Here is a 22,791-nt window from a genome sequence, read left to right on the forward strand (position 1 = left end):
TGCTTGACGAATCCATTTTGTATTTTTTGCGTTTTTTTCCGCAAAGGTTTAAAGGGATAGTTCACTTTGAAATTAAATTTTGGTATGTTTTAGCTTACCTCAAGGGCATCCAAGATGTAGGTGTCTTTTTTTCCGCAGTAGTTTAAATTTTGATATTTTTAGGTCAAACCGTTCTTGTCTGTCAGTCATATAATGCAGGTCGATGGTCATTATCTCAAAACACAAGCACAGAGTCCAAATTAAAACAATTCCCCGTCGTCCAAATTAAACAATTCCCCATCGTAAGTACACATTGATGGCCTAAGACACGAAACGAGCGGTTTGTGTGAGAAAACGAACAGTTTTTATATCGTTTTTACCTCTTGAACTCAGCCACGTCCAAGTGATCTGAGAGCGCGGGCGGGTATAGATATATACAATAGATGTCGCCTTGGCTACGGTTTCGCAGTAGCCAAGGCGACATCTATTGTATATATCTATACCCCCCCGGAATTGTTTTAATTTGGACTCTGTGCATGCTGTTTGAGACAAGTGACCATAGACCTGCATTATATGACTGACAGACAAGAACGGTTTGACCTAAAAATATCAAAATTGAAACTACTGGGGAAAAAAAGACACCTACATCTTGGATGCCCTTGAGGTAAGCTAAAACATACCAAAATTTAATTTCAAAGTGAACTATCCCTTTAATAAATACGCATCGGACTCAGTGTGCAAGGTTTCTGTGCGTGACGAATTTAAGGCTGACTAACACGAAAAAACGCATACAAAAATTTCGGACTCAGTGTGCAATGGCCTTCAGTGTAAGGGGATATAATATACAGTTTGTAGGCTACAGTATAAAAATCATTATATCAATGGAAATTCCCCAAAAACTGTGTGTATGTGTGTGTTTGTGGTTGTGAATGGATTTATAAAGCATAGAAACCTTTTAAAACTCTTGCATTTCACCCCAGGGAAGAATAAACGTATTAGAAGAGAGAAGACATATTATTGGACTGCAATAATAAACAGTGCTGCACCAGCAGAGCAGAAGACTTAAAGACCACAATGTTTTTGTATGACTCTTGCATTTGCTAATGTCATTCAAAACAAATACAATTAAGCGGCTGTCCTGCGGCATCAGTGTGTGGGAATACTAATCCTTGACGAATAAAAGTTTTTAAGTTGTGCAGATGTTGATTCACTTTTTCTATATGAATGTGTTTTTTTTATTTTTATCTTTCATTTAGGGATATTTTCATCTTCCTTTACTCACCCTCATGTTGTTCCAAAAATGACGATATGTGCTTACATCCTCCTTTCCTTCCTTAATAATGAAGCACATACAGTATGCAATATACAGTATGTGTCTCAAAGACAGACCAAACCTTTTATAGAAATGACAAATAGTGTCAATAACATATGACTTATGAGCACCTGAAAGATGTTCTGATTTGGCTATTGTGTTTCTGTGAACTAATCCAACGTGACGCATCATTGTCAGACAATAACAGCACGTCAGACACTTTGCACGTGTTGAGGGGAAGTTCCTAAATAAACAAAAATCCCAAGCCCGCACAATACAGCGGAATGCCTGAGGAAACTGCTCAACACCTGACGGCATTTCAAGACGTGAGGAACAGTGTCACCGCAGTCTTGTAAATAGGAAGTGATACACGGAAAAACACAAAACTATTGCCATAATATCAAAGCCATTTTCAGCAACAATGCAGAGGGGGTTTTACTGGAGACTGGGCCACTTCCAGAGCTGCCCAATCTCCTATTTGTGCTTACGTCGGAAACAACAGGTGGAGAGACGGAGCGCAGACGTGTACATGACCGAGGCCGGTCAATTGCAGGATGTTGATTCATGTAATATCCGCATGAGGTGCTGACCAGATGGGCCACTACGGTAATGACAATCTCCAAAACACATTGCGGTAATGGAGATTGCCGAATACCTTTAAGCTTCATGAAATCCGGTAATTTCGTTCCAATGTTTATCATGTCGACTCAGATTAGTGTTCCCATGTGTAAAATGAACCTTCCTCAGAGGAAATCAGACCTTCTAAACAACGATGAATGGATAACTTTAATGTAGATCGTGCATTCCCCCTTTACAATCTGGGAAAATTAAGATCCAAGGGGAATATACAGTCAGCCCAGCATCCATTACTCCGAAGATCACCCTTAAAACACTTATGATAATAACAGCAATGTGAAAGTCGATGTTTGTCTGATAGGCTGTGCCTGCTTGTTGTCTCTTCAATGAAGAGGATTTTAAAAATACATGTTTTATAGGCCAGTGTTCCTAGTTTTTCTTCAAGACTCAAAATCATACAAAAGTTCCTTAAAATAATCAACACAAGTCCAACAGTATGCTCAAATTTTCTAAATTAATGTGACAATATTAAAATGGTCAAATTTTATGTTCAAACATTCATTTCAACAGTGCTTATGATAAAAATTAAACATTTTACGGACATTTCAATTGATTCATTGTTGATTATCATTGCTCACCTTTCTTTTAAGAAGACAAAGACTTTAAGAGTTTGGTCTTGTCTTCAAGCCTTGTCTGCGGTTTTACACCACCCTGCACTGTATCACCTTATCTATCTTAATGATTCTTAATGAATGTGTCTTAATGATTCTTTAAATAAAAACCTGCTAACTGAAAAGAGTCTTTTCCAAATAAAATAATAACAACAGTGCCGATGGTTCTTCGGGATGGGAGTGAATACTGTAGCCCAGAAATGGCAAGTGAAATTTCTGAGCTGAACTTTGTGTCCCAGAATGATTCAGTACATTCACATGTGAGTAAATCTGCATGAGATGGCACAAAACACTGAAATCGCCGCTAAAGTGCTTGTTTCTGTAAGCATCACTTGATTGTTACTATGAACTGATTATCTCCAATATAAAGATTAATTTTTTCCATAGGTACTTATCTTCACAAGAAATGCATATATACAAACACATTTCTTATACTGATTATTACCGACATGTTTCAAAACAAGCATTTTAATGAGAGTAATGATGAGCGCAAACTGGCTTTGAGGACTTCTGTGTGAAGAATATAATAAACTCATATGTTGTAAGAATGGCACTATAAACTTTTCCTTTTTCACAAATTACTTTTCAACAACTCTCAGCAGTGAGTCTAAAGAAAAGTGCAAAAAGAAACATCTTTAGTTCCTTCTTCATTGAAAGCATCTTATGCCAAAATGGTTCAAATTAAATAATTACTTATGCTGAACCCTTTCATACATGAATATTGTTTTCCCTACGTGTTTTTGTTGCTCTTTCTTTTTTAATAATTTTTTTTCAAAGAGATTTTCAGATGCCCACTTGAGTGGACAGTTTGCATATTTTGTTTTACTGAATTTAAACATTAAACATGCATTAAGTAATCAGATTACTTTTTGATGTAGTGAGTAAAGTAATGCATTACAAGTAACATGCATTATGTAATCAGATTACTTTTTGATGTAACGAGTAAAATTAGTGATAGAAATAGACTAGTGATGCATGATGTCCAATTTAGTGGACAGATGATTAATCAGAATTTCTTCCCAATCTAAAAACTATACTTGGAAAATGTAAAAATTATATAACTCCTAATAGATATTACTTTTTGTAACATCCTTGTTGGCCATCTTTGTTTAGAGGGAATTTTTTTTGCATACAACAGCTTGCCACTTGGTGGCAATGTATAGGATGATGCACTAGTGTCCACTGTAGTGGTTAATGTGCAACTATGCCATCAAAACCCATGCATACATAAGAAAATGGCTTTTTGAATGGCTGTCCACTCTAGTGACCTCTATGCGTAAAAGGGTTAAAGTTTGTTGTAAATGCATACCTCGGCGTCTTAGGATGTGTTCACACTTGGCAAGTTTGGTTTAATTAAAATTAACTCTGGTGCGATTGCTCTGTTTATAACTTATTATATTACTGGTATATAAATCACTCATTAATAAATCATATTAAAATCATATTAATATATCATATTAAAATATAATCATGTATCATAACGTAATATATCACTCATAAATCATTAATTATTTCTTATCTTATTACTGTTATGTAAATCACTCAATGGCCTAGAACCTCAATACGTATCGCTCACTGAATATAAACCTAACAGATCACTCAGATCATTAGGATCATATCAGCTAGAAATACTAAGGGTTCACTGTAAGCATGGCGAGTCCGCTTTTAGCTATTATGCTGGAACCAGCTTCCAGAAGAGATCAGATGTGCTCCTACAGTAATCACATTCAAATCCAGACTCAAAACACTTCTGTTTAGCTGTGCATTTACTGAATGAGCACTGTGGGTCTGACTGATTACACTGTATTTTATTTTGCATCCTCCTTTTTATTCTAAATTGAACTCGAATGGCACTGAGAATTGGGTAAGAGAGATGAAACCATGCTGATGGCCTGGGTCTGTGGTGGAGTAGTGAGTTTGAGTAATTAAACTCGAGGTTCTGTGAGGTGCGGACTGGATTGATTCCATTCCTGGAGCTTACGAACAAATGGGTTTTTGGGGTGCGGACTGATGGGGCAGTGAAGCCGAGGTTACCCCGTGAGTCAGTCCTAGAGCTCCTGCTGTCCGATTTTAGGGGAAAATTGGGTCTATTGGAGACGTCCAATAGATTTCTTAGGCGCGCCAAAAGAACACCACAGACACAGTGTAATCACCATGGGAAAATCTCAGAGTACTGGGAGTTGTGAAAAATATGATACACCAGTGTTTTGCCAAAGTTTATCTATGTATCATCTTTTTACTCTTTTGATCTCTTTTAATTTCTTTTATAACTGTTTTAATTTTCCTTGCTTTTATTTTGTGATTATATTCATTCCTTTCTGTAAAGCACTTTGAATTGCCATAGTGTATGAAATGTGCTGTATAAATAAACTTGCCTTGCCTTAAGGCGGTTTATTTGAATAAGTTTGAACGCTACAATCCGAACCTTGGTGTGCACCAAACAAGCACTTCCAAACCCCATCTGGTGCAGTTAGACTGATATATGAACACAACATGGACGAAAGATATCTAAACGAACCAAAAACAAGACGTGATGTCTCAAGATGCAACACTAAAAAGGACAGAATGCTCAAAGTCTACCTGGTTCTTCTACGTTTCCCATTACAGTTCGGTACAGGAGTCAGAACCACAGTCTCCTTGCAGCAGATCTTTGTGGGATCACAACAGGTAAAAATGGCATCATATACACACATATAATAGCCTTGTTTCCAGTGTCAGGCCAAAAGCGAGTGTGCTAGTGCGTGCCAGGGCCTGTCGCGTTTCCACTGTCACTTCCAGGGCTTGATCGGACCTCATCCGGGCTTCCTCGGGGCCAACAACCAGGGGTTTTTGTCCCGCCGGTTAAGTTGGTCCAAACCAGGCCAACTGGGGCTTGAGGAGTGGTCTTAAAAAAGGTGGAGTTTACCTAAGACAGGAGAGAGTCACTGCTGCTCATTTCCCATGTTATCATACAGTCTACCAGCTAATCTCAACATTTAAGCCATTAGACACCAGCAAATGTTTGAAATAACTTCCTATTGAGATCCAATGGGGATTCTGGTTACATGAGGCAGACATATTGCCATAATAAATACATGGAAAATACCTGCTTGAAGAATGCAGACAAATCATATATGATTATAATTGTGTATTTATTTGGTTTCATTTTCATTTGTCTCTTCCCAGTGCCTTTTTTGAAACCCGACCAATGCATCCGCATATGACATAAATGACACATACTCCGGTTAACTCATATAACTCCTGTTTCCTGTCCTTGAGCTCCCATCTGTTGCTCCGGCTGAAAGAATACCAGTATAGTGAGATGAGAGAGATCGTTCAAACCTCCTCAGATCACATAATTTCTTGGAAAATTTATAAAAATGCTCACTCTAAAGACATAACATAGATATATTTTATCAATATTTTTTTCTAAATGTGTAAGCCTTTGGACAATGAAGTTGTTTTGTGCATTCCTGTGAAAATAAAAGAAAGCAGGTGCAACAGAATATGTGTGTTCTCTTTTTATGTGTAATGGTAAATACCAGTTTGATTCAGCATGATTGATGTGGACTCCTGACACAAATAAATAAATTACTGTCGGTCATTGTAAAAATCTTTATTGTAAAACATTGGTCAAATAGCCTATCGTTGCTGGAATCTTAAGTTTTTATGTAAAGACCAAACATTTTCTTATGACATGCTTATTTTGAGATCTAGCCTTTTTTCAGTCAGCTGGTGAAAGGGGGTGGGGTTGAGTGATGTCATTCTTTGGAGGCGTGTTAAGAGCTGGTTTTAGGGTAGCTCTGCGCGGCTACTGGCCCGACGTAGGAAACACAGCTTGATTTTGGCCTCGCGGCTCGAGGTCAGAGGCTGTTGGTTATGCCTGACACGTTGTTAGCCCTGGCCCTGGCCCTGGCCCTGGCACGTTGTTAGCCCTAAGTTCCATCAAAACAGCTTCTGCCTTAAAGGGTTAGTTCACCCAAAAATGAAAATTCTGTCAATAATTACTCCCCCTCATGTTGTTCCAACCCCATAAGACTTTCGTTCATCTTCGCAACACAAATTAAGATATTTTTGATTAAATCTGAGAGCTGGATCACTCCTTCATAGGCTGCTTGGTAATTGCATCTGCCAGCCCAGAAAAGTTAGTAAAGACATTTTTTAAATAGTCCGAGTGACTACAGTGGTTCAACCTTAAGTTTATCAAGCGACGAGAATACTTTTTGTGCACAAAAACAAAACAAAAATATTTATTTTTCAACTATTCATTCTCTTCCGTGTGGGCCTCTGACGTGAGTTCACGTAGTGTAACAGCGCAACACTTCTGGGTTGTACGTCAGAACGTAGGCTCACTATTGGCCAGCATCACACGCATCACACACGTGACCAGCGTCGGCCAATAGTGAGCCTACGTTCTGACGTACAACCCAGAAGCACTGCGCTGTTACACTACATCAACAGCTTAGGAGAATGACATGGAAGAGAAGAGATGGTTGAATAAAGTCACTATTTTAGGGTTTTTTTGCGCACAAAAAGTATTCTCGTTGCTTGATAAACTTAAGGTTGACCCACTATAGTCACTTGGACTATTTTAACGATGTCGTAACTAACTTTTCTGGGTTGGCAGATATCAATTACCTAGCAGCCTATGAAGGACTGATCCTGCTCTCAGATTTCATTAAATATCTTAATTTGTGTTACGAAGACGGGCTCTAATGAGATTCTTATGACAAACATTCTAAGGGCCGGTTCACACAGAACATGCTTTTGCGGTTAGAAATGCGAGACGCAGGGCAGTGGAACTGAAAGATGTAATTTTTTAAAGTTGAACTTCTTTTAACTTGAGTGCCACATTTCTTGACACAATGCTGTGTCATGCGCGAGCAGCAGAAGATGCGAGACGCGAGCGCAACGGTCAAACGAGTGCATCTAGCATGTGCTTGCATTGAAGAACTATGGAAAAGTAGTGCAGTGCACCACAATACGTGTTTTGTGTGAATGGCCTCAAAGATTCCACCAGTATACCTCAGAATTCTCCAAAAAACAGTGTGTGTTTTCACACTTGTAGTCCGGTTTGCTTGGTTAGTTTGGTCCGGACCAAAAAAAACTAAAACGTAGTCATTAAAATTGAGTTACAGGTCACCTGGTTTACATAAAAGTCGATCATTCTTTAAAGAAGGCACGGTATGTTTGGATAGAATACAAGATAGAGTTCTTTATTAAACTCATAAAAGACAAAAGTATCATGGGATTACTGGATTCTAAACAACAAAGAAATGCCACAATTTATAAAGACCTTGAAGCAGATAGAAAGGAGAAACTAATACTGGCCACTCCCAAGTATAAGGGTATTTCCTTGCCATTAATGCTTGGATAACACGCCTACGTCTCCTTTGATTCAAAATAATGGCTAGTGCGGTGGCTGGGATATTCATAAACCTACCAACATCTGTTGTCAAGATTTTTTAAATGACTTGTTTATGGTGAGAGGAAAAAAACGACATTTTAGTCTCATAAAATTGGTTAATGGAAACGCCGTCATTTCGCAATAGTTTTTTAGCGACATTTAGAAAATATCGCTAAAGTTTTGCGCAAATCATATGCTTATGACGCTTGATCATTCTGTCCTTTTTAGGGTCACATCTGACATCATGTCCTGTTTTGGGTTTGTTTACATGTCGTTGGTCCTTGTTGCGTTCATATTTTATTCGAACATTCCAGAGTTAATTTGCTTGTTTGGTGCGCACCAGGGTTCAGATGGCATTCACACTTATTCAAATGAACCACACTAACAGAGCAATCGCACACCCTTAAAACACCCTATTCCATTGCAGCAGCAAGTTTTGAACCGGACATGCACCACTCAAATTTTTCTAAATATTTCCCTTTTAAAAAGATTATATTCATGTTGGGATATACTAAATAGCATGATTAGTACAAAAGGTCCTTTCCAGGCTGAACGCTCACAGACTTCCTCCATTTGGTTGGTGCCCAAGAGCAAGTGGTGTGAGAATGGGTAATCTGAGGCAGCGGCGGAACTCACTGTTTGCTGACACCATCTACCAAAGCGTGCTCTTTACAATAGCACATAGAGGCCCTGTCAGTCAACATGGTGTGAAGAATGCAGTGAAACTGAAGAATCTCCAGCCTGTGCATTCCAGCCCTACTGCAAACACCACATACTTGTATATAAACGTTGTGCGAGTAAGGAAAGAATCCTTACAGCTCACCCCATTACCCTAAACCACACACAAATAGACATGCATACACAGTGACAGAATATGGAACAGTACATCTCCATGCATCGTCTGATTTATTGTAATAATACAGTCTCAAATGTCTTCGTATGAGAGCGCTTCACTATTGGTAGGCTACTTTATAATAATACAGTTCACTCAGCAAAGGATTGTGTTTGTTTCTCAGGGTGTCTATTCTGAGCGTGTGCTTTTTCTGATCTGACTGACTGTGGACCCCATACTGCTTTAGATGAATTCTGAGACTTTTGACTGCACAAACTATTGCTGAATGGACCAACATCAACATAAATACTTTAAAGTTTGTGTATTATCCTAGGACACGATAACATGTGGCATTAAAGTATCACAGCGAAATGCAGTTTACAAGCCTTTAGAAAACATTGACGTTGGATTTAAACCACCATATAGGTTATTAACTTGGAACCTTACTTCAAATCTGTGCGACTGGCCTCTATATCATGTTTTTTTATTTATGACAACATGAATTCAAGTATTGATGAAAGTGTACCTCCGGATTGTGGAATATCGGTGCCTTTGCTGTAGTAAATAGTTTATCATAAGTGCTTTATGGCTGGAGAGAATGGGAAACATGAAGGATGATATTGGAATTTTTGTGCAATACATGCTCTATAATTTTTTTTTTTTAAGTACAATATGTAACAAACAGTTACAGATATATATAAATGGACATGACTGAAACTACAGCAACTAACAAGATAAGGTAACACTTTATTTTACAGCATTGTTACATATGTTACATGTAATATTGACAGTAAATTATTCATAATTACAAGTAACTAACCCTAAAACAAACCCTAACTATATAGTAAGTACATGTTGTTAATTAATAATACTCAGTATACTTAAATGTATAATTACACTGTAACAAGGGCACCTTAAGTATAACCAAAGATAACTCTATTAATAAATAAATAAATAAATAAATATATGCTATATATAAATAGCAAAACTAAATTTGAGGATTAGATCAGGTAGAAATAGTTCCTTAACATAACATTTGCAGGGGACAATTTTTTCAGTGTATGTTTTGCAGTTTTTGTCGAATATGGCTCTAAACATAATAGTTACTGACTTGGAAAGTGAAATAAGTGTGAGATGTGCGTCCATGGAGGGGAGGGCAGTGGGAGGACAGAATGAATATGAGTAAGCTTCAGGAGGAGGAGGAGGAGATTTAAATGATCAACTTGTTGAAAGGTAGTCAGGGCGCTCATGTGGAAGTGTGCCACTATATTTGGGAAATGCGCGAGCAGGAATCTTGCACTAGGAAACAGATGCTGGATTTCAAGTGGCGCGTGAGGACGATTAATACCTGCCAACTTTAATTTAAAAAAGCACGGGTTATTTTAAACATTTTACCGCTGGTATTCGCGTACATCTACCCGAGGCGATATAGATTGGATGCAATTAAGTGACGTATTACCACAGATTTTTTTTATGAAACCAAAAAGCTAAGATAAAATATTGCTAACATATTTAGCGCATTTTCCGGATTGTTCAATTTTATTTGGACGCTTTGAGAAAGCTGAGCACACGCGAGGAAGGCACGAGCTGCCCATCCAGAACTGTTTGTGGAATATATGATGAAATTTCCGTTTTGACATTACTATTTGGATGGACTACTGTTTGGATTTTTCTACGACTAGACTTGCCCTGGCATTCGAGATGAGTTATTTGACGTCACTGTTACAAATAGTTGCTGCGGTCCAGTTGAACCTTTTACCTGCACAGGTGAGCATACGTTTTTATATATATAAATATAGCCTATATATATATATTATATATATATATATATATATATATATATATATATATATATATATATATACAGTTAACCTGCATAAATTATAAACCATATTGGCTACGCTGCAAGCGAGCGATGTCACGCTACTATACAAGAACGCTATTTTAATCTATGGAGCGAGACCGCTTGATCGTAGCGTTCTAATTTGCCGCGTATCACGCAATTTACGCAACACGTATCGCGTTTTTGCGATTTGAAAAGTATGCACATCTTCTAATTGTTGGTCTCAATGTCTAATTAAAAGTAATTCAACTGTAAAAAGTTAAATAAAAATGTGTTCTATTAATATATTATCCTGTCCATTATATTGTCCAGTGTGAATGGCCCTAACTACATTGGGTGTGAGAATATAAACTTGTATGTTTGAACGCTCCGTGAATGTATTGCTGTTAGCCTACGTGTCCAGAACAGAGCTACTCAATTGATAGTCTTCCTTTCTAAAGTAGCCTATGAATGAATTAAAAAGAGGATCAGGAGGATTTGAACGTGTCTACGTGCACTCTTGCAGCTGACAGTCATGAAAAAACTGACTGAATGAATGAGTTAGTTTACTTTTGACACGGCGCTCAGTAAAGCCTCGCAGACGACTGTTTTTATAACACCCTCTATAACTTGATCCCTTTTTGAAGTGCTGCAAGAGAAAGCGTTGAGTCATGAAACGAAACGTGACGAACTGCAGCACCCTCTCTAGCTAACCCACAGGCGTGTGTGACACACTGACTCGCCTTACTTAGACATGATGCATGGATGACACAATCATCAACAGTCAGACAATTTATTTATATGCTTTCTATTGTTGTCAAAGATAATGAGAGACTAATTGAGCAATATTATGTCGGCAGAACTAGCATGTGCTCTTAAAGGGATAGTTCACCCCAAAATAAAAATACTTACCTTCATGTTGTTCCAAACCTTTATGAATTTCTTTCTTCTGTTAAACACAAAAGAAGATATTTTGAAGAATGTTGGTAACCAAACAGTTGTGGGGCATAGTACTTTCATAGTAATACTGACTTCCATAGTATATTTTTTATGGAAGTCAATGGCTGCCGTCAACTGTCTGGTTACCAACATTCTTCAAAATAACCTATTTTTAGTTCAACAGAAGACAGAAACTCATCCAGGTTTGGAACAACATAAGGGTGAATAAATGATGATTTTCATTTCTGGGTGAACTATCCCTTTTAAATACTAAGATAGAAAAAAAAATGGCATGCTGTCTATATCCATTCGAAACTATCCACTTTGAAATGCCAAGTTTCACAAAGTTGAATAAAAAGATAATTGTCCCACATCTCAAGGTAAAATATCACATCTCATGTTATGTGAGATGGCTAATTCAAGTCCTGACTGTAAGGAGAAATGTTGGCAGGAGAGTCTACCTCAACTTTCTTATCTATTCCTTCTCATCATGCTTTAAACAAATGTGTTCGAGGAGATGCACAAATGGGCTTATGCACCTGTTACTTAGACCACAACACTTCATATTTGGAAGGCCCTCAACCTAATGCTTGACAGTTTTTATTACCGGTACTCAAGTAGTTCTTTGTGTCAAAGCAGATTAAAATGGCTGTATAGCCTACATCCACACTACAACTGAAGCTTTCATCTGATTATTCAACTTTATATCAATCTTTCATATCATGTTCATCATTTCAGAGAATAGTAGAGAGGGAATATTTGCTGCAAATCTACTATTGTCTAGTTACAGAAGCTTAAAATGAGCAGTGAGAAACATTAAACAAGTGAAAAGTCTATGTTCTTTTGTCATTCAATATTAATCCTGCTAGTGGCAGGTTAGAACAAAGTTTATCAGGCGTAGTAAAACCAAAAACCACACACTTCTTCCGGACCTCACAAATGACTTAAACCTCTATTCATTTTCCCCAAATACACTAATGCCGTCTCTCATATCACTGGCCGTGCACCAGGTGTGGGTGTGTGTCTGTCTTCTCTTGTCCCTCTATCTTGTGCTTGCATCAAAACTTCGTAGTTACAGGAAGTTCCCAAACAGTCACCGTGTCTTTGCCAAGTAAGACATGTTCCTGGATCAACATATTTTGTTGATCTTGGAACAACATTCTATTCAAAATTTTTGTCCTACCCCTAAACTTATAACTTATCCCCAAAATCTAAAATGATAGGTGAATAATACTGATGTAGAAACTCCTAACCCTGGTTGTGAGCATCATCGTGACATAAACTGTAAACTTGTCCCTTAAATCTGATTGGTTGGTTGGAATGTTGTTCCAGGATCAACAAAGACTTTGATCCAGGAACATGTTATACTTGGGGAAATGACGTTCACCATTAGGGAAACACCTGCAGTTACTATTTCTGGTGATTATTTTAAAGGGAAGGTTAAGCACTTCTAAAATATTAAGCACTTCTTCTAAATGAATGGATGTCTTATTTTAAAGTTAAGATGTGAACACTTCCATTTATTCAAGCTGTAGAAAGCACTTTGCTACTACTTTGATGGTTGATAGCTTAATGGTTAAACCACATATTGTTTAATTAACAAAGTTCGGGAGAAGCACGTTTAGATGATCGAAACAATCAGCATGAGAGGAGGCTTATAGAGCCGACTTACCTCTTTTACCTCCTCCACCCCAACTCCCCACTCTCGATTATTCAGATCCCAGCCAGGCATTAAGGGGAGAGTACTCTGGGTTTGGGCCAAATTCGGAGCCCTCTCCTTGGACAGCACGCCTAATACGCATATTTTCTGATTATATCTAAGCATGAACTTGTTGAATTACATTTTATTGGCCCTTAACCCTCTGGTGCTCTTCTGTCATTTTTGTCCACAAAATATTTCGTTTTGTTGTTTTTAATATAATTTTATACTTAAACGGAATGGTATGAAACTTGGTAAAGGTTTTGGCACTTGCTATGTGAACACAAACACACATTCAAACAAACAAACACACACACACACACACACACACACACACACACACACACACACACACACACACACACACACACACACACAAAAAAAAAAAAAAATCATGGACATTATTCGAAAAGGTTAAATGGTCCTGGAAAAAATAGTCACACTTGTATTTTTCATGGTCAGAAACGACCAAATTGGAAAACTAATTTCTTCTAATGGAAACTTTTGGTACTGCGCCCAAACAAAATCTTACTGAAAGCTAATTTTTTTTATATATCAACCTCAAATTTGAAACAAAACTTGTTTAGATTTATGTCTTTGATGATTTTCTTGCAGTTTAAGAGTAAAACATGTTTTGGAACATATAAACTTCATATAAAAATTGAAAATAGTATTTTTGTGCAGTTTTCATTACAATAAACATACAATTCTATAAAATTTAAGTTCACTTTTTAAAACTTTTTTCACTTCAGCAATAATCTGCCAAGTGTTATCTTTAAGAGACCAAACTTAAGTCTGTGCTGCTAAAGCATTCAATATGTTTGCCAGTTTAGGTTGGAAAGATCATTTTCAGGTCAATGCTCAAAAAGTGAAAACATTTATTATAACTGCATAAATACAATTTAGTACCATAAAATTCTCTAAAAATACAAAATATAAAATAAAAAACATTATCAAAATTAAATATAGTAAATTCATTTCATTGAAATAAAAAAAAATCGACAAGTTTTGACTGCCATGCAAAAAGCACCAGAGGGTTAAATATGAGCTTTTCTCGAAAACCGCATAAAAGTTTGTCCTTGACCCTAATACTTTTCCACCTTCCTTGAAGGCATTGACTGTGTTGTTTTTGCAAATGAATGGATATTCACATTATTTTGTACAATGTGTTCATGTCCTGTTCTCTGTTTCTGGAGGATCTGTTTGAAGATATCTTGTAATGATCACTTGTATAAGGAAGGGAGTTGCTGTATCTTTCCCAATGTTGGACAATCATCTCACAGATGGTTCCTTTGAACTTGAGTAAAACCTATCAGGGAAGTTGTAGTGTTTGTGTGACAGAGGTAGGGGTAGGACAAAAATATACACAGCATATATCAGTTCAGTATGGGTATTACATGGGAGATGGCTGCATGATGTGAAAAGAATAGTTGAAAGAAGTTTAATTTCATATATTTACATTGTTGTATTACATAATGTGTCATACTGCAATTAAAATTCAGGCTCACCACATTTGGCACTGTAGCAGGTAATAGCATAAGCTGTTTTCTTTTATGGGCTCTCACAACATCAGATTTTTCTTTACATGAGTACCGTAAGCAAAGAAATTTGCCGATAAAAATATTATCTCAATACCAATAGAAATTTAGAAAAAAAAAAAAATCAATAAAGCTATCAGCCAAAAGTGTGCCACACAAGTCCTGAAAAGTGAAGCCAAAGCATTTTGATCGCCCCCTGGCTGCAGTATAGGTCATAAACCCTAACCTCTCCATGTAATCGAATGGGACGCGGGCCAAACTAAAAAATCCAATTATACTTCAAATAATTTATTTCCAAAGATCGTTTTTGTCATTTTGGGTAGTTCTTGTCACACAGACGTATGTTCAAGGGTTAATTTTTCCAGTAAGTTTGGTTTTAGTTAGTTATTTGATTCTATAAAAATGGGGTGTAACGTCATGATTGACAGCTGTGCTTGTGGTTGAGACTCGAGCTCCGCATGACTTGATAGGCAACAACAATTTCTGGGATATTTTGGCTTCATTTTTCTACAATGAGGGGAAGAAGAGACACGCTGTCCGTCTTTTTTACAGTCTATGTTTTTCTCTAAAAAAACAGTGCTAAGGTGCAATACTACCACCTACTGTGTTGGAGTGTCAACCAGTTACAGTGCCGGCTTTCAAAACCCTTACTCTTTGAGTAGGTACTTCTTTTGAATAAGTAACAACTTTGTGACCATTAAAAAAGCTAGTATGAATGTAAGCCAGATGAACTACATTCATGCACAGCATACATTGTAGTCATTGTCATGTGACCTTCCAGCATCAGTTGTGTCGTTTCACTGCCATTCAAAAAATCCTCTCCTGTGGCCTCATGGCATAGTAAATTGTCCATTGGATGCACACTTCGGGTACTTTTCATCTTTTATAAATACTGTGAATTCGAACATACTTCTCTTTTCACATACTGTTTCTTGCCTACTATGAGACTCACTTCTAGTAGGGAAGTATGTGACTTCGGATGCAAGCCAGTATTATCAAACAGTATGTGTAGTATTAACATTATTTTTCCATAATATTTCTTTTTTTTTAACGGTTATCACGGTTATCGTTAATAATGATATATTGTGACAAGAATCTTTCTGAACAAATAAGCTAAAGTTAGCTAGCTTAGGATTCTTGCACAATAATACATCTGGCCCTCTTGAGCGCTTGGGTTGTTACAGAACCCAACATTTTTGTGGGCACTCAAACGAATGCTGTTGATTTTAGCAGTTTTTTTTTCACTTTAAACAATTATTTGGAGACAATAACTAGTGCCAGAATGCACAGATGCTCTACATTACAGTCTTAAAAGCTCCATAAAGAGAACTTGAATGCATGTAATTTAATGCATTTTTTAAATTCAGTGGATTGAGCATGAAATAACCTTTAAATGTGTACTTGTGCAAGCTTAGTTGATGGAAAAAATTGGTCAATACACCAAAAAAGTCTCAGTTATCCGGGTATTCCAGCTGTGTTCTTCCAGTGCATAAATATATAGCATTAGTTTTCAGTTTGTGAATATTAATTAACCAATGCACACACTGTCCTGTTTGGATAAAACCAAGGGCTTAACACCTTTTAGTTTTAGTTGAAGCTATTTTGATGCTGATACTGGATCTTTATTAAACCTGTTTCTTAGCAGACTGGCCATCTGGTGCTAACTGGTGCAGTGCAATGCATTCAGATTACCTTTTGCCCCTGGGTGGAATGAAATGCAATTCCCAATGGACTAGGACAGAGTCTGTGCTGAATAATGTGAGCTCCCCTCCCATGCATTTTTTTTTTCTTCTCTAGGGAGAGATGTCTCCTTTGTGCTGCCTGTCTCGCCCATCCCGCCTGTCTCATCTGCTCTGCCACTGTTAACCATTTCTGGAGAAAAGCAAACAGAATGAGAAAGTAAATATTGGCCATGTGGTTGTGAAGACCATTTATAAATGTCTTCTCCTGCCCTCTCGTGTCGGGCGGAGTGTTCCCGAAATATGTTGAGTCAGGCACTGGGAGAAATTCTTCCATGTGTCATTGTTGTATATGCTGTCCTCAGCATAAGCTTACGTGTCACCCATGATGATGTGTCTGTAATAGAAGCTGAGGTTTAAAGGGCCACCTCACCTATTTATACGTTGCCCGAGAAACACACTGCAAACACTCGGAACGCAACCAAATACTGAAATGTGCTGCTAATAATCACAACGTACAAATGATTTTAAAATAAACAAAAAAACTCAAGTAGACATTGAACAATAAGCATGTCCCAGTCAGGTTTATCCCCTTGAAATATTTCCGCTGTGGTCTGTGCTTTTTTCAGCACGTTTCTGTATTTGGTTGTGTTATGAGCATTTGCAGCACGTGTGTTGTCAAACTAATGAAGATTTATCTTAATTTGCTGGTGTTTTTTCTGTTTGCAATGTGTTTTCTTCTGCTGAGCTCTCTCCGCCACCGTATATATTTAAAGGGACAGTTCACCCAAAAAGGAAAATTCTATCATTAATTACTTACCCTCGTGTATTTCCAAACCTGTAACTCTTTCATTCATCTTCGAAACACTTCAAAATATATTTTTAATGAAATTTGAGATTTATATCCTTCCTTTGGCCTACCACTTTGACGCTTCAAAAAGTTCATAAAGAGATTGTAAAACTAATCCATAAGAATTGCGCGCTTTTGTCAAAATTTTCTGAAGAGATGATTGGTTTATATGTGAACAGATTTAAATGTAATTCTTAATCACCAAATCAGCATATTAAAGATTGAAGGACATTGTGAAGGACATGTGACACTGAAGACTGGAGTAATGATGCTGAAAACTCAGCTTTCATCACAGGAATAAATTACATTTTAAAACACATTCAAATAGAAAACAGTGATTTTAAAATTGTAATATTACACAATATTACTTTTACTGTAACTTTGATCAAATAAATGCAGCCTTGGTGAGCATTTACATGTGAACGGTGTTTGTTAGAAATAAAACACTGATATTAGAGAATAAGGAATTACTCCCAATTCACAACACAAAAAGACAAAATTCACTGTTTTAAGTGCAATATGTTCACTGGCTCTAGAACGCCAGGATTTTGTCTAAAAATGTTTCCATTGCATACCCCTGGTTTAATCAAAGTTGGTCCTGAAAAGTTTGAGAACCCCTGAAACCAAGTTATTAACTCTTTCCCTGCCAGCCAGCGCCAGCATTTTTGATCATTTTCACAAAACTTTTAAGGCCCCCAGAATATTTTGTTGCATGAATATCTACATACGATATATCAAAAGAGCCATTCAAAAGAGCAACAACAACAAAAAAACATTTTATTCTAGCTTCATGTATTCTTTTGTATATATCAACACTTGTAAGTTTCAGAAAAAGAAAAAAAAGCAGCGTTTTACACAGAAAGCTGAGAAAATCATGTTTTTGTCAAAGTTTACATCAGGATCAGATTCAGAACATGAACATAGATGGAGTAGATCGAGTCAATCAACACAGTCGTTAACCCTTCCCGGGTTCGACATTTCATGGCAGTTTTGAATTATATTCTGTTTAATGTTTGATGATTGCGTTTGCTTATATGTGCATGCTTCTATTGCTTGGTTCTGCTTCTTCTTCGCCTGTGGTTTGATCCGGAGATTCTGCACTCTTTCAGAGATGCGTAATACCACCCCCTACGGTATAACAGTGAAAACATGGAATGCCGGATAATTCCGTCAATAGACCTTATTCAGAGCAGCGCCACGACTGAAACGAAAGCGAGGCTGTGAGGGATAGACTTACCGTGTTTTGAATGGCATCCACTGTAAAAAGCTGTATAAAGCTCCTAGATCTGATGGAAATGTCAGTCAGTGGTGGGGAAAGAGTTAAGAAATATGCTATTACAGATTCTTAGAAGTCTGTAACCTCTTGTTGTCCCTGAATGTTTAGTAAAAAAGCTGAAGTATTTAGCCGTGTTGTGAGTGTGACTGATGTGCGAAACCGCAGGGTCATAATGATAAATGCATCCACAGTTATACCTCATATTCATTAATTACTTTACAGAATGTGCAGGTTCATTCGTTCAATGCTATTATTGCAGCCAATCTATTTTCTTCTTTTCCTGTCTTTTTTTTTTTACCTTCCTGTCTCCGGTGTCATCTGCAGTGTGCACTTCCATAGTCTTTCCTCCAAGTGTTAATACATTTTCTTTTTTGGGGGGTGTCATGCGACATGCCAGCTTTCATTTCCTTCCTCATTGCATCATCTACATTGTCTTTCTCCCTTCATGTAACTTTATGTTCTGGTGTTCTTCATGTTTGCCGTAGACCTCAGTCCCTCTGGACATGATAGTGGTGCTGGAATATTTGAGGCTTTTGTGTTAATTCAGATTCTAGCTTCCTGTTAGAGTGAATGTCCTGTGTCTGTTTTTAAAAGTGTGGATCATTCCTGCTTTGTTGGATATTTCGGTCATCTGATCTTATGTCAGAAGATGTTGTTGGCAACGTTCCCTCTAAGCGCACTTGTGATGTTGCCCAGATCCAGTAATTCCATGTGGAGAGCAGATTCATAAATGTGCTACAGATTCTTGAATCACAACTGAATGAATGGGCAGTGTTACAGTATGGAATGGAAGTTATGAGCAATCTGCGTGGAATATGCAGATTAATTTGTCAGATAAAGGCAGCATCATAGAAGAGTGCAGAGAACTCAAGAAATATTGCAGAAACCAAAGTTTCAAAATTGAAGGTCATGCATTTTTAGGTGATCTCAATTCTCAACAGAGAACGGATAGAAATGCATAGAAATGCATAGAATAGTTTCTATTAAATAATCACATAGTTGACATATTTCATCTAAATATTTGCAATATTTTACAAATAAATGTATTAAATTTAATATATTATATATAGATATAATGTTGCATAACATAGGTGAGGAATAAAACAAAATTCCTTTATAGGAGCCTTTATATTATGCAATTTCTTCCTTTTTCATCATTATTGTAATTTATTTATTATTCAATATAACAAGTGCTGTGACCATGAATTATGTTGGTAATTAATTAAGTTTGGTCCATAAAACAAAAAACTAACTAATTATACACTGTGTGTGTGTATATATATATATATATATATATATATATATACACTACCAATTAATTTTGGAAAGAAATTGATACTTTTATTCAGCAAGGATGCATTCAATTAATTTATCAATATTTTTAATGTTACAAAAGATTTATGTTTCAAATGAGTGCTGTTCTTTTAAACCTAAAGCTTGGAAAAATGTATCTTGGTTTCCACAAAAAATATTATGAAGAACAACGATGATAACAATGATTATAAATGTTTCTTGCACCAAATCAGCATATCAGAATGATTTCTGAAGGATCATGTGACACTGAAGACTGGAGTAATGATGCGATCACTGTCGAAAAAAGGTCAAGATCAAAAGTTTAAAAAGAGAAGATTGTTGAAAAACCTGCAGAATTGTCTCAGACAAAAAAAGGTGACTGAGAATGTGACTCAGACAACACATAGCATAGAAACATACAGATGGGAAACCCCACCAAATAAGGGATGAGAGTTGAGAGAGTGACAGGAGCGACAGCAGAGCACTGAGGCTCGCACAGGTGCTTCCTCTCCGTCAACACTTCCAGCTAATAATACTTGAGTCTGACCATCTGTGTCTGCTCAGGCTTCCTCTGCCTCCAGAACACGACTGGCAGCTTTTTATTCAAGTTCCTTTGACGGACTTGCTGGCAGAGTGAACACCTGAGCCGACACGGTCCACTGATCCTGCTCAGCCTTCCAGCACTGCCTTCACTGTACATTATTTGATGCTCCTTCCTTAATGTTTCTAGTGACAGCACAGAACAGATTGCATTTCTTGCATCGTATTTGATCTACACTGTGTGCAAGCGTTGTTGTCCTTTACACCTGGTTCAAAAGCATGTCCACTCATCTCCTCAGGGATCACCTTTGTGTGTCAGTAGAACTAAAAGAAAGCATGAGTCAACATGCACACAGCAACACCTTCCTGAAGTTTCCCTACCCAACTGAATCATGGCCACAAGGAATCATTGTTTATATTGTATGTTTTTAGTTAAGATGCTATCGGTGAGGAAGAAAACACAATTCACAGAAATAATATTTGTGTTCGAGCCTTTATATTATAAAATTTCTTCCCTTTTCTTCATTATTGGAGTATTTATTGCTTAATATAACAAGTTATGTGACCATGAATTATATTGGTAATTTAAGTTTGGTAAAATTTTTTAAAAAAATGATATATATATTGTTGACCGATTTATATGTACATACCAATAGTAAAGATATTTGCATGTTATTTACATGTTACATTTACATGTTAAAATTTATAAACAGTATAAATATATAAACTATTTATACTTTAATCAATTGTAATCAAGAAGTAAAAAAAAAAAAAAACATTACACAATTTAATTGAAGAATAATACAAAACCCTTAAATCAAACAATTATTAATGTCAATTACATTATTAATAATTATAGTGACAGTATTTTATTTTGTCGTTTAAAATTTTGATTACATTTATATAATGTTGTATGTTTAAACAGCTTAAATTAATAGCTAAAAATAGCTCCACTTATTCTTATATGGAATTTATATGGAAATTTCAGCTTGCAAAAAAAAAAAAGAAAACAAAATTGACAGATTGTTGTGACACATTCAGTGACCTCATTCATATTTTTGTACATTTTGTTGTATATAGATAAAACGCCATCTTTAGAATATTGTCTTTGAACTTCCGTTTTGCGGTCGCTCTGTATATTTCTATGGCATTGCTGTCCAGGAGTAATTCGCTTTTGAAGTGGATTTACTTAATGTAAAGTTAACGAAAGTTATCATGAGGACTGTGATGTTTAAAGCAGATGACTTAACAAATGTCAGTCGACCGGGAAGATTTTAAAACGAGCTGTTCATTAATAAACACTCAGAATCGCTGTGAAAATACAGACCGGAAGTCAAAAGACAACGAGCGCAGCGCTGAAAAGGGGCGGGGCTACATAAGGTCTATAGGCGTGTAGTGTTTCTTTACAAAGTGACATCGCCATCTACTGGCCTGGCATAAGTAATACATCGTTTTTAGTCGTTTCCACAGACACTTGTGAACGGGGATCAGTTTGACAACGTTGTCGTCTGTACGTAAAAAAAGAAGGCAAAGACATTTTTTTCAAAACGTTTTTAGTACATGCATAAACCTACTCTCATATTGTATGTAGGAATGATTTTCTATGCCCACATTACTACCAATGCAATTTTTTAGGCATGTTTTTAAAACACCATTGTGCTTTTTATCAATGCAAGTCTCACAAGATTTAATACATGAATTAATATAGTGCATTTATTCAGCTGTAGCAAATATTTCATCTGGGAATCTCAAGCTTGAATATTCTATAGGACGAAGAAACTTCTAAACATGGATAAACTATGAAACCCTCATGAAATATGCATGCATTCATTAACACACATATGCTTCCAGACGTCTCAGTTAGTAGCATGAGTTGTTGTGGTGACGGGACCCTGGCTCTTTCCTGTACGGGCCTGGTTATGGCCCAGGGGACGAGGCGCAATCACAATCAGGAAAAATGGATCTGTCCTTCCTTCAGTGGCACTCAGGGGACTGTCATCCACTCTGTAGGCTTTAATCTCTCATCTGGAGGCAATTTGCTACCATTTACATAGCCACAACAGGGCTTACTGTAATAAGGAGCACAATTATCCACGGTTGGCCAATTTCAAGGGAGTTTATGTGGAGATGTTTTTGAGCAAGGAAATATTGTTTGTGTTGTCCTCCATGATTTTGCTCACTGGAATCTGAATAATAATAATCTAAACACTTTATAGAAATGTTCATTAACTAATGCATCCGGGTCCGTTTTGACCCGGAAGAGCTACATCACATTGTTTTAAAAATCCACAGTTTAGTACGAAAATTTAACTTTGGATATGTGTTAATTTTTTTCAGATTTTTAAATAAAAAATATAAGAGATATAACCATTTAAACTAAATTGTTACATATTTTGCAT

General features: G+C 36.8%; 1 protein-coding gene across 1 annotated transcript in view; it reads left to right on the top strand.

Annotated features, from left to right (window-relative positions):
* Window positions 1–9,983: 9,983 nt before the first annotated feature.
* pgfb (placental growth factor b) overlaps window positions 9,984–22,791 on the top strand; it is a 26,619-nt gene continuing 13,811 nt past the window's right edge. The window contains exon 1 of the mRNA XM_082143897.1: window positions 9,984–10,523. Within this exon, the coding sequence (XP_082000023.1) occupies window positions 10,407–10,523 (117 nt within the window). The 5' untranslated portion in view covers window positions 9,984–10,406. The remainder of the gene's footprint in view (window positions 10,524–22,791) is intronic.

The sequence above is a fragment of the Leuciscus leuciscus genome, assembly GCF_965113295.1.
Source record: "Leuciscus leuciscus genome assembly, chromosome: 17".
NCBI classification, from domain to species: domain Eukaryota; kingdom Metazoa; phylum Chordata; class Actinopteri; order Cypriniformes; family Leuciscidae; genus Leuciscus; species Leuciscus leuciscus.